General features: G+C 43.9%; 1 protein-coding gene across 5 annotated transcripts in view; it reads left to right on the plus strand.

Moving 5' to 3' along the window:
* Positions 1-12,130, plus strand: part of PRR5L (proline rich 5 like) — a 39,454-nt gene that overhangs the window by 10,053 nt on the left and 17,271 nt on the right. For all 5 annotated transcript variants that reach the window (XM_040701393.2, XM_004941549.5, XM_040701394.2 and 2 more), the window contains 2 exons: positions 1,125-1,205; positions 4,571-4,619. In XM_040701393.2, the coding sequence (XP_040557327.1) occupies positions 1,125-1,205; positions 4,571-4,619 (130 nt within the window). The remainder of the gene's footprint in view (positions 1-1,124; positions 1,206-4,570; positions 4,620-12,130) is intronic.

The following is a 12,130-nucleotide window of genomic DNA, read 5'->3' on the forward strand; positions in this document are numbered from 1 at the left end:
ATACTGTCTTGAAGTAAGACAAAATTGCTCTGTATTAAGTTCCACTTTTTCAGTATGTTTTAGGAAAGTTGTTAGTGTAACAAAGGTCAGTTCCTGATGCACAGCAGGAATTTATTTGCATCTTATGAAGCTTTTATCAGAAGAACTCAACTGTGGTAACTACTAAGCCTGTGGTGATCTGCAGTGCGTATCATGCAGCAATGACTGCTGGAAAAATGATGTGTAGGGTGAAGCGTGAGATGGTCTGCTGGTACTGAAATCAGGTGTTCCCACCTTTCTGTCTACCATCTTTAAGCTCTGCAGACCCCTTTCTCTTGCTGAACTAATTCTGCTAACTAATGTCACGCAAACATAGCCCAGCAAAAGCGTCATGTTGTTTCCTACTAGGATAGGAAGCTGAGGTTAGCGAAGTGCACAAGTGCCAAACTTGCTTGCAGAAGAGAACGTCTATTAAGCAAATGGCGTCTCCTCTTGTTGGCTGTGGCAAGCTTTTACAGCTGCTAAATCATCCTGTCAAGTCAGGACTTCCTCTGCACTGAAAAATAAAAGTATATCAGAAAAGTAGTAGAATATCCCTCAGCAGCTGTTGCCACACCTTGCATGCATTAACGAGGCTTAAATATGGGCCTGACTGATGCTGGCTCCAGAAGACCTTCCAGCACAGCCAGGGTCCTGCCAGATGCTGCCAGCTGGGTGGCTCAGCTGGTCCTGTCAGCATCTCTGGATAATGCAGTGTGATGTGTTTGGCAGACATTGCCAAAAATCTGTGTCTCCTCATAGCTAATAGCCTGCAGCATGTATCAGAGATCCCCTAACCAGTTTTTAAAAGATATATCTCCTGTGAATGCGTTCTTTGTGAATGCTGTCCTGGTGATGGCTTTCCCTTGCTTACTCTGAGTGCTATTTAAGACTAGTTCTGCTCCCTCTCCCATGGGAGGTGTAGGTAAATAAAAGTTATGATTTTGAGGGACAAAAAGTGAAAGTAATTAAGTGCAATTAACCTTTCCCACCCCATTTTAACCACTCAGCTTTTGGTGGCTATCTCATGTTGCACTCTGTGGTTTAAATCATATTGACGACTATTATTTATGGACGTTGTACTGTCTCATTTCTTTTTTTGGCAGTGTTCAAACAGCAGTGATAAATGTGTTTAAAGGGGGAGGCTTGCAGAACAATGAACTTTATACCCTCAATGAAAATATCAGGTAAGTTGCTGAAATGCATAGAGAAGGGACTTTTGTTGCTGCTTGTTTGGTATTTCCTCATCTTTGTTTCCAAGCAGAAATGTAGTGAGAGGAATATGGATGGGAGTGGGAGAAATATGGATGGGTAGGAGAGAACTTAAGCATGTATTTTGAATTTCAGGCTGGCTTCTTTCTTTTTTTCCTCTTTTGCTATGGGGTGGTGTGAAGGGCATTGGGCTTTTAGGTAATGTTTCATTGACTTATGTGGAGCTTTGACAAATAAAGGATATTTGAGTTAGAATACAAGGATTGTCCCCTTCTATGGAATTTCCCTCTTAGGCCTGTTTCCCTCCCCCCATTTCTTGAAGGACATTCATAACAGTAGTAATGTTTTCTGTCACTGTTTTTTCTCTAAAATCAAGCTTCTAAGAACCATAGTGTTTAAACAAACAAACAAAAAATAGTAAAATACAGCATTTCATATAGAAGTTTTATAGTGATTTCAGAAACAGATCAGAAAATACTAACTCTAAAGATTAAAAAAGCCTCGAAGTCTAACAGTGATGATAAAAGTATCGTTTTTTATTTTAAGCAAGCCTCATGGTTCTGTGGTTTCAGTCTGATTACTTGGAAACTTCAGTTAATGATAGATAGGATTGTAGGGCAGATACAGAGCAGTTTATTCTTGTGTTGATTCCAAGTGGTGCTAAGAGGAATATTGACAGTTCACAACTGTAGTTCCTTATTCCTCCTTTCTCATTACATCCATATTCATCCATCATGAATGTTGTCACATAGGTCTCAACTTTCACATTTGTATGCTTACCCCATCTCTATTGTGTTCTTGCTGTATGCCAAATTAAGTAGCTGCTAGTGCCAGGAACATACTGAGCAGCAAACTACCCTTTTCCCTACTGTCAAAATAAATGCAGGACATAAGTCTCTGTCCTACTTGATCTGGTCCCAAGGTAAAAGCTTCATGAAGTTGCAATGTCTTACTCTTTAACAACAGTATTTAAATGTTCTCAAGGCAGAAATCCTCAAGTTAGATTCAAGTACTTGCAGCAGTATTCTCCATGGGATGAGGATTTCTGTATGTGAAAGGGGAGAAACAAATGTTGTAAGCCTTTGGAAACACCCGAACCCACAGCCTGTAGCGTACTTGAAGACTGGCTTTAGGTTTTGTGACTTGTTTCCTGGGCTGCTGCTCACTGCAGTGGTTTCAGCCTGCTTTCTTGAACTGGTGCAAGCAGGTACTCCTTCCTGGCTTCATGGGAAGGAGGTATGCTGGAGAGAATAGCCCCTTTGGATGGGCTTGGCCTCTGTGGCTGGACCATGCTCTGCTAGTGTCAGTCACCAGAATCAATCTGGTCTGTTAAGAACTGGGTGTAGAACAAGAAATTCTTTGTGAAATTTGTATGCTTTGTGTACAGTATGGTGGGAGGGGAAGTAAGCTTTTCCACTGACAGGCAGCACTTGGAAGCTCTCACCTTGACATTAATGTTCCTACAGGTGCTTGAGCATTGCTCACATCTCAGAATGTCACTTTCTTAATAGACTATTTTAACATTCAAGCTGTTCATCAAATCAGTCTAAGGAGCAAAAGTCATGCAAGTGCATGCATGTTTGTATATGCATCTGCAGCTTTGCACCTGTGGTTCTTGATATAGCTCTCAACTAAATGTCAGTGCAGTGCGTATGAGGTTTCTAGCCTGATGCTGGGCAAGAAACCAAGCTCGTCAGCCAAGTCTCTTGTGCCCTTAGGTTGAGCTGGTGCATCTTCATCCTTTGTATTTCTCCACTCAGATCATCAGTCGAAGTTAGCAAATGCAGTGTTCTAATAGCTACAGACTCTGCACAGTGCTTAACTGTTTAGCAGTGGGAGAAGAGGAAAGTTGCTCTGGATTACTCTCACCAAGTCTCCATCTTCCTGTGATTTGATAACATCTCACTGAATTCTTTTTTAAATTGTTCTGAATGTTAATTGTCACGGCAATAGGAAATGTCAGAAATGCCATTGAGAGATGGAATAGAGGATACAGGGAGTGACCTGGTCATGGTTAAGAGGAGAAGTAATCAGTTTCTCTTTGGAGTGCATGTTTTTGTTTGCAGGGGTGGATGGGATGGTCCACTTGAGAGAGCAGATGTCCTGCTAGGGCTGGCAAATTAGCTGATCAAAAGCCCTCAGGATTCTACTGAAGCCAGTAGAAGAGCATCTCACAAATCAGCCCTCAAAGACTTATCTGCTCTCTCCATCTTGCAGAAATAGAAATGTACTCTGAGATGGGTGGGGTGAATGTAACTCATATGAGAAAGATGTAAAGGTGTCTCTGTGCTTTCTGAATACATGTGGAATTTTTGCTGAATGTTTGGTGAGGAAGATTGCAGTCAAGATCTATGTTCACCAAAGAGTAGAAAAAAGAGCTGTAGTTTATTAGTAAGAACCCAGCCTGAGAACTGGATGTCCCAGGTGCTATTTTTGAGCGCTCTCAGTAATGCTTCACTTTGGTGAAAAGCAAAACTCTTAAACCAGCAAAAAAAAAAAAAGGCAGTGTTTTGCAGTGGGAAGTATTGGGCACCTTCTGAATCTTAGGCAGAACTTACTGCTACAAGATTTACCACCATAGTTACTGGAAGCTGGAAGTCCACATGCTCTGTGAGCTGTTTTTATGATGCTGCTTCTGATTAAAAACAACCCTGCTTTTCATCTCTGAATTTTGAACCATACATACACACATACTGGGGATTCATCATAGCCCAATTTAAAATCCAGCCATCTTTAATCAGAAGTATTTGTTGAGTGGCTGCTGCTTGCATGTATGTAAACAGCATCTTACTACAGTTCGAGAAATGTTGTCTTGAAAAATACGCTTTGTTTTCTGGTTTTTGGTTTTTATGCAGTAGCCATGGGGAAGCCACAGCTGCTGCTTGCATGTTTACCTCATAGCTTCTCTCCTTATCTTCCCACCTTCTACTTCCAAGAGAAAAGGAAGTACTGCAGGTGGGCAGAGATGCTATTTTCAATGCAGTGGAAGGTGTCTTTACTTAAAGAAATATCAGAAAAAAGATGAACTTCAAATAAGAACTTCTAAATTATTTTACAGCTTCTTAGGTGTTCAGGGATGTGAATGTGGTTTGTCTGTTTGTTCCACGAGTGGCTTATAAACAGAAGGTTTTAGGGGAACTTTCTTCATAATTTTAGAGTAGTTTTTGTTGGCATTGGTAGAATATATACTTAGATGTAAAAGAGATCCAATTGTTGCCAAAAGGACACATTCGTATACATTCAGGTATCTTTGATATGACTGGTAGTGAAGTGTGAATCTTCTTGAAAGAAATGACTGGCAATGGCTGTTGCTTCATGGATGCATTCCTTCTGTCTACAGACGGCTGCTGAAGAGTGAACTGGGATCCTTCATCACTGATTACTTTCAGGTATTACATGATTTACTTGCTCACTTGATGTGGTCTGTTCAGCTTTTTAGCATATAGGTTACATGCTTGTAAACAGGACTCCTACAATTTTCATTTTCGTTTTGCCATGAAAGATCATGGAGGTCCAGAGTATCTTTTAATGTGGCCCGTATAGCCCTGAAAGTGTATTTATGGGCATATATGCCAAATTAGGGGTTGCCTTTCTTTGTGCTTAAGAAAGGCTACCAGTAGCCTGCCAAAAATCAAGGGATTCACTTGAACATCTTAAAGATGGGATACCTTCTTTCTTTCTTTTTTGCTCATTTCACTAATATTGAGGATTCCAGACTAGGTTTTCTGAAACAGGGGCTAGCAAAGGGGAAGAGAAAATAGAAAAGGTTTCTGTTTTGGGGGTGGGGGGGTGTGCAGATAAGGAAGTCCCTATCAGCAGGAAATCAACCTGGTTACTGTTTGCCTTCTAGAATATAGATGCAATCTGTAGAAAAGCATCTTCCCTAATCCTTCACCTTTTGCAATCAGAGATCTGTTATTGCTTCTTACAGATGTTGTCCAGATAGACCGAGGTTCACATGCAACCACATGAAAGCATGTGTAAGATGACTTTGAGAGAACACCAATGGCTTTCGCTATTGCAAGTTTTTCAGTGTAGTGCTGATTTAAAAAGGAGGTTGCTGAAAAGAGGGATTTTTTGTTGTTTTATTCCTTTTGAGTAAGAGAGAGAATTCAGTACTTTCTGAAGTGGCTGATGCTGCTGTGTGCTATGCCAACAGTTTTAAAGGGGAAAGGTGAGAAGTGTTGTTTCCTATCAGTATTAGATTACTTGACTTAAAAAAAAAAAAAAAAATCCCCACTATACTATCAAATGAGAAGCAAACTGCCCTGGTGGTAGTTGTGTTTCACTTCTTTAGCCCCTATCTGTACAGCTTTCTTACTGGAAAGAAGCAGCTCCTGGTGGTAAGTGGTGGGACGTTTCCTCGAAGGGGAGTACAGCAGAAGGGGGGTGAACCTGTAGTACAAACCCATAGAGCTGCTGGAAATCTGTTGCTATCTTAGCTTACTTGAAAGCAGGCAGTCAAATCTTTGCAGCTAAGTATACGTTAAAAACCTGAACTTTGGAAAAAGCTTCATCAAGAGCCTGCATACCGTGGTGTTAGGCATGGCATAGTGGTCTGGAGAAAGCAGAGAATTTCCAGAGGCAGCTTCATGCCTCTGTAAGGCTGAGCAGAGCACCGAGCCACGTGTGTTTCTGAGGGATGCGGGGTGCTGACGCACAGCTGTTATCTGGCTTTGAAGCTTCAGTGTGTACTGGGGAAGGCCTGCGTGGCTTCCAGCGCTGAACAAGATGCAGCTGCATTGTGTCACTGCACGAGACAGGCCCAAGATGCCTGGGGACGATGCTGATGCTGGGATTTGGGTGTGTTGGTCTCTTCCTCCAGGTTATAGATCTCCTGCCTGTTGTGATTATGCCAGAGCCAGTGGTGTTAGCTGCTGCTCCTTAGATCTTCTAGTTGCAAAGATAAGGATAGAAGACATGGATTATGTTATGATCTGCTCACCACTGGAGCTGCCAGCTGGGCCTGCACTGTGTTTTTGTTGGCAAGGAGAGGACACCTGACCCCTTCCTGGGGAGGGAACTGATCACCATCACTGCTTCCCTTAAAAGCAGATGTGAGAATGTGCTCTTTCACCCTGGTGGCAGAGCTGTGCTACTGCATTTGAAGGTTGCAGTCACAGTGTATGTATTCAGCACCACTGTGGCCTTTGCCTCACAGAGCTTGCAGTGCAAGGGTTAGACTGCAGTCTGTTCTGAATTTGCTTTTGTCTGCTTGCACTTGTACAAATGCCTCAGTGTATGTGTAGTAGTTCAACTGCTCTTCTCTCACTGAATCCTGGGACTAAAATTTATTTTTTTTTTGGGGGGGGGGATTTTTTTAAAACTCAACTTTAAAAGAAGAAACCTGATATCCATCAGACTTCGCCTGAAGCAAAGCTCTTGGTGATGGCAGGCCATGAGACGAGCACTGTGAGATAAAGGCTGCTGTAGGAAGTGATCTCTCTTCCCTGCTGCGAGTTAAGATGCATATTTCTGCTTCTAGACTGACAGCATGTGTCAGTGGTAAATGTTACTGTTCCCTCGGAGTGTCTTTACTCAAAAATCCCAGGTCCATGGGATGGGGAAAGACTGTTCATGTGATTTTTTTTAAAAAAAAAAGAAAGGGGGGGGGGGGGGGGCGCTGACAAAGTTGTTTTATTTGCCTGTGAATTCAGTTTCACTGTTGATGCCAGCTGACTTAAGGCTATGTTGCTCCACCAAATGGCTTGGCTGAACAAGGAAAAGGGGAAAAGAAGACTCTAAAAAGTTTACAGTTGGGTTGACTGCCCCACTGGTCATGTGCTCATCCCCTATAACAAGAGGGAGGTGATGGGAACACGTCACCAGGATGAGGGGGGGGGGAGTAGAAATGCTTATTTCAGCACAACCTTTGTCTGCATCTCTTAAAGCCCTTGTGAGAAGCTATCCTGAGAACTGAGTTTACTGTTAAGTCGAAATAAAACCTGAAAGATCTGCTCTCATTTGTAGCCTGGCAGCTTTAAATATCCTAGCAGCAATTAGAACAACTAATTGGTTCATATTTGGATGTGACAAATTGACTTAAATGTTTTCCATTTCTTATGCTGCAACACTTGTAACAGGAGCCACTAAGAGCATTTTGATGAATGATTGCATGGGTATAAAAGACACGTGTAGAGAAACAATTTTTTTCTGACCACTGAACGTTGAAGAGTAAAATTGAACAAAGCTTTTACTTGTGACATAAAGCTACTTTTGCAATCAGCTTGAGTTGATTACTCACCAGCAACATTTTCACCACCAGCAACATTTTCACCACCAGCAACATTTTCACCACCAGCAACATTTTCACCACCAGCAACATTTTCACCACCAGCAACATTTTCACCACCAGCAACATTTTCACCACCAGCAACATTTTCACCACCAGCAACATTTTCACCACCAGCAACATTTTCACCACCAGCTTTTAGCTACTTATATTGCTAATGGAATGTTTAGGGAACCCATGGGGTTTACGCACTCTTTCTCTGTGACCAAACCTTCGTCATACCAGAGTCTGGTTTGTGTTTGAAAGAGATGTAATTCCTACAAGGGCTTTGGTAGAAAGTCATGTTTCATTCTGAAGGAGACTTGTGTTTATAAATCTGCTTTAGCAACCCAATTAGATATACAAGCCATATCCTTGGATCAGAGTCTGAGTGCAAATGCCAAATAGCTGGGACTCAGCATACTCAGTGTTTGTTGCAGCTTTGCCTTACTTGCTCCAGGTTTTCCAGCATTGAATTTATCCATGACCTGATGCAATAGCTTCCTGCTGCTGCAGAGGGGCTTGTTGCACCCTCTCCTCTGCTCAATAGCTCTGCAGAGCTCTGTCTGCTCTCATTGCTGGGTTAGCTGGCTGGTGGGTTAGCAAGCCACGGGCAGGGATCCCATGTTAAGATGCCAGTGTTTGGAGGAATGTGGTGAACTGGAATTGCTCTGGGACAGCTGTAAGACTTTTCAGGTATGCTCCCTTCGTGCTGTTTAATGGCTATGTTTGTGAAGTGTATTTCTGAAACATAAAACTAATGAGTACTATCTGATGCATTATCTTTATGATTCTGCATGTAGCCTGAAAACAAGCCTTTGGAGATGATGAACTGTTTCTTTTCACTCTCTGTGGCTTGTTAATCTTGAAACTCACAGAGGAAAATGGAAACATTAGCTGTTTCACAGCTAACCGCTTTAGCAGAATTGCCTGGTTTGTGCACATTAACCCCAAACTGCCTCCTCTCATGGCAGAGACCCCATCCCTTCCCCACCACAACTGCCTTGACCTATGCCCGGGGATGACATGCAGACCTGAAGCCCATTAGCTCTGGTGCCAGAAATTGTGGCTGAAGGGTGACCAGCTGGGTAGGGGCGCTCATTTACTTCAGTGAGGGCTTTGACGTCTCAGAAATAGAAGGCTGTTACATAACTCCTATCCTGTTGCAGTGCGTGCTCTGGGAGGCAGGGAGCCCTGACTCAGGGTTAGGCCCGGCTTTCTGTCTGTATGCAAAATCATGCAAACCACAGCGCACAAGACTCATGTCACTGGCGTGTCAAAGTCAAAACAAAAAGATCAGAGTGGATAAGTGCAGAAGTAAGCAGTAACAACCCAAGCCCTAATCCAAGCCAAAATGGATTTTCTGCCTTTGTTGCTGTTTGGAGTTTAGTCACTGGGGAGCATGTCCATCCCTGTGCCAGGCAGTTGTGCAGGGGGGGATGTATGCACTTGCCCTTCACTTAAATCCCTCTACTCTTTCTGACCATGACTCTGCCCTGTACAGTCTCTTTTGGTACTTTTTCTCCCTTGAAAGTCTGCTTATAAAATTGTGCCAACAGCAGGAAACTGTGTGTGCCACTCTGTCCTGCCCAGACAAACAGAAAACTGGTGTGTGTGATGCATCCCTTCCCAATGCCAGGCTTCTACGTTTGCCCATTTCAGAGAAAGGCAGGAAACAGCAGTGTGGGTGCTGAAGCGGCCGTTGCTGCTCAGCGAGGGCACTGCTCACACTCCTTGTTGGGCTGGAGTGCTGCTGCCTGTGAGGGAAAGGGACACCTCCACCCGTGGGTGATCTGTGAGGCTCAGCTGTGCCCTGCAGCTGTCCTGTGGGGCAGGCTGCTCTTTGCTATTGTATTTCCATCTTCGATGGCTCAGAACCCCTCCTCAGGCAGTCCTGCTGATTATTTCTGTTTCATCTGGTGCTTTCCAGGAACTGAACTGGCATGGTGCAACTTCAGAGGCTCCAGCTTTGTTAGCGTGGGGGACCTGGGCCAGTTCAGCCCCTGGCCTGTAAGCCCAGTGTAGGAGCCACTCCTGGGTGGCTGTGGTAGGAGATGCCTACCTTCTGGCCTCTGCACCTCTGCTCTGTGGAGGTGCGTGATTCACTGGTTGTTACCGCTCAAAACTTTCTGCGGGGCTGTCCCCAGGCAGGCTCCACATGGGGCCGTGCTTATGGTAGCAGAGCTGTGTGGGCACAGCCATGTGGGATTTTCCTGTAGCTGCTGCCAAGCGGAGGCATTGCGGTCTGGGTCACGGCAGAGCTGCCTACTTGTCTGCCTGCTCTGCCCTCCTCCTTGCTCCCTCTGCTTTGCTTTCTCTTTTCATGTGGGGTTTCTTTTTTTAAGTCTGTATTTTGAGCAAGGCCCTCTCTAGAGGAGTATTTTAGGATACTACTTCATTTTTTTTCTCTTGCTGTTTGTTTTCTACCAGGATCAAGATGTTTTCTGTGTTTCTATCACTGTTTTCCCCTCTTTCTAGAAAGAAAATAAAAATGGGGGGAGGGTGTACGCTTTCGGTTGGAAATTTTGCAGCTTACTGAGACTTGCATTTTGAAAGCACTACCAGAATTAGGTAGGTGTTTGTGTGCAGCTGGCGTGCTAACTAGAAACTTGTTAGAAAATTCCTGGTAAATAAGTTGGAGCGATACGTTATTCTCAAATTCACGTCAGACCGTCCTGGAAACAGTGGCGGTGAGGTTGCATTGCACAGGCCATTCCTGGGACCGGGCACCTGCACCTCCCGCAGGTAATGTCTCATTTGTTTCTGGCTAAGCCAGCTGGGTTTGCTTGGACTCTTCATGCCGTGCCATCAGATGCTCTGGCTGATTTTGGTCAGAGCATAGCAGGACCCCACACAGGCTAAGCTTTTTCAGATAAATGCGCCCTTCAAGCTTGCTTGATGCAAGTCTCTACTTGATCCTGCTTGTAAAAATAAGATTTTTTTTTCTTCCTCTCAGTTCTTTGCCTCTTGTTTTGCCTCTGGCATCCAGGGATAAAGCAGTAATAAAACGTGTAACCCAGGCAAAGTCTGATGCACACCTTTGCTGTGGCTGCCTTTATTACGTTGTATGGATTTGTCAGCAAACCATGAAGGATTTTTTTCTAATGAAACTTACTTACCTGTCTTGCTTGATCTGAGAAGAAAATGTTTGAGTTGAATCAATTTCTAGGCCTGTGACTTGAGTAGAAAAGAAAAAATTTGAGGAGATGATTGAAACGTCTATGGTCACTACATGTTGTGGAGCTGAACTTTTTTCTTAGAAGCTCTAAGAATGAGACTATGTAATCTAAATAGTACATGGAAATAGATACATTCATAAAAGCATTAAAGCAGGAAAAAATTACTCTGATCTGGGGATATCGAGAGTCCAGGAAAGCAGACTTCTTTTCAGAAGAACTCGATGGCTTTTTGAGGTGGTGTCAGCAGTTGGAGGCAGTGGGGCTGGTGCTGCTGAAGCTGCCCAGGTGGGTGCCCCAGGTATCAGGAGCAGCGGGCACCAGAGCAGACCAGGCTGGAGTCACACAGCCTGTCTATAGCATTGTGGAGTACTCTGCTGGCCCCCACAGCTCTTTGACTATAGTTAGTCATTTGTGCTCTATTTGTGATTGGATTCAGAAGGTCATATGCAGAAGTCCTTAGGGCTCTTGTCTCCACATAGTTGTCTGTGTACCGAATGGCAGTTTTAGCGTGTTCCTGTGCCAAACAGGAACGTTCAGGTCAGCTCTGACTCCTGTGCTGGAATTGCTTGTGTTGTTGGATAGTAGGCTATGGGGGAAAATTGTAGTTTGACTGGACTGTGTAGATAGGATTGTTTCTGTACTGTGCCATAGTTAGCAAAGGTTAGTCTTGTGACTTGGATGGGCCATTCAAAGAATTTCATCCTGTGTTTCAACCCTAAAATGCTCTGTTTCTGTTGTAGAATACAGGTTTCTTTTAAATTAGTTACACGTTACTTTGAGAATAAGACTATACTAAATATTTTTGGGCTTGAATTCTGGGGGAAAGGAAAAAAGATTACTGCTAGTAGGACTAAATTAGCTTAAAACAAACATGACCATTGACTCTTTTAAATATTGCACAGCGCATATGAGAGAGTGTTATTGCTAGTGTCAGGGATGGCCACTCCTCTGTCCTGTTATGAGTGAACTCTGGGTACAAACTGGGGAACTCTGCACCAATGCAGTGCATCCGGAGATGGATGTATGGGGTGGGGGAGGCCTGCAGTCCCAGTTCAGTATTGGCTCTTGAAGTAGGACATGCAGAGCTGGACCTCTCTCTTGGTCTGGGCAGGCTCATGCTGTTACCTGTTTGTGTGCGCTGTGACCAAAGCAGGCTGGTACGTGGTTACAGTGAAAGGCAGGTCTGACATCCAAAGCAGCAACATGGGCAGGTTTGTGGTACAGCAGGAGGTGATGTGGTAGAATATTGTGAAGGCAATGTCCTCTGGGGGCGAAAATAGATTTACATTGCTTCTTAGCTGCTGAAGCAGTTGAGACATGCAGCTTTGACCTGGTTACCCCTGAAAGGTCTTCCTCTGCACTTTTAGACAAGTGTTTGAAGTATGTGCTGGGTCTGTTGTGTTCCTCCATCAGGCTGTGTCAGAGGGGGGGGTGATGAGCATGCAGAACT

The sequence above is a fragment of the Gallus gallus genome, chromosome 5 (assembly GCF_016699485.2).
Source record: "Gallus gallus isolate bGalGal1 chromosome 5, bGalGal1.mat.broiler.GRCg7b, whole genome shotgun sequence".
NCBI classification, from domain to species: Eukaryota; Metazoa; Chordata; class Aves; order Galliformes; family Phasianidae; genus Gallus; species Gallus gallus.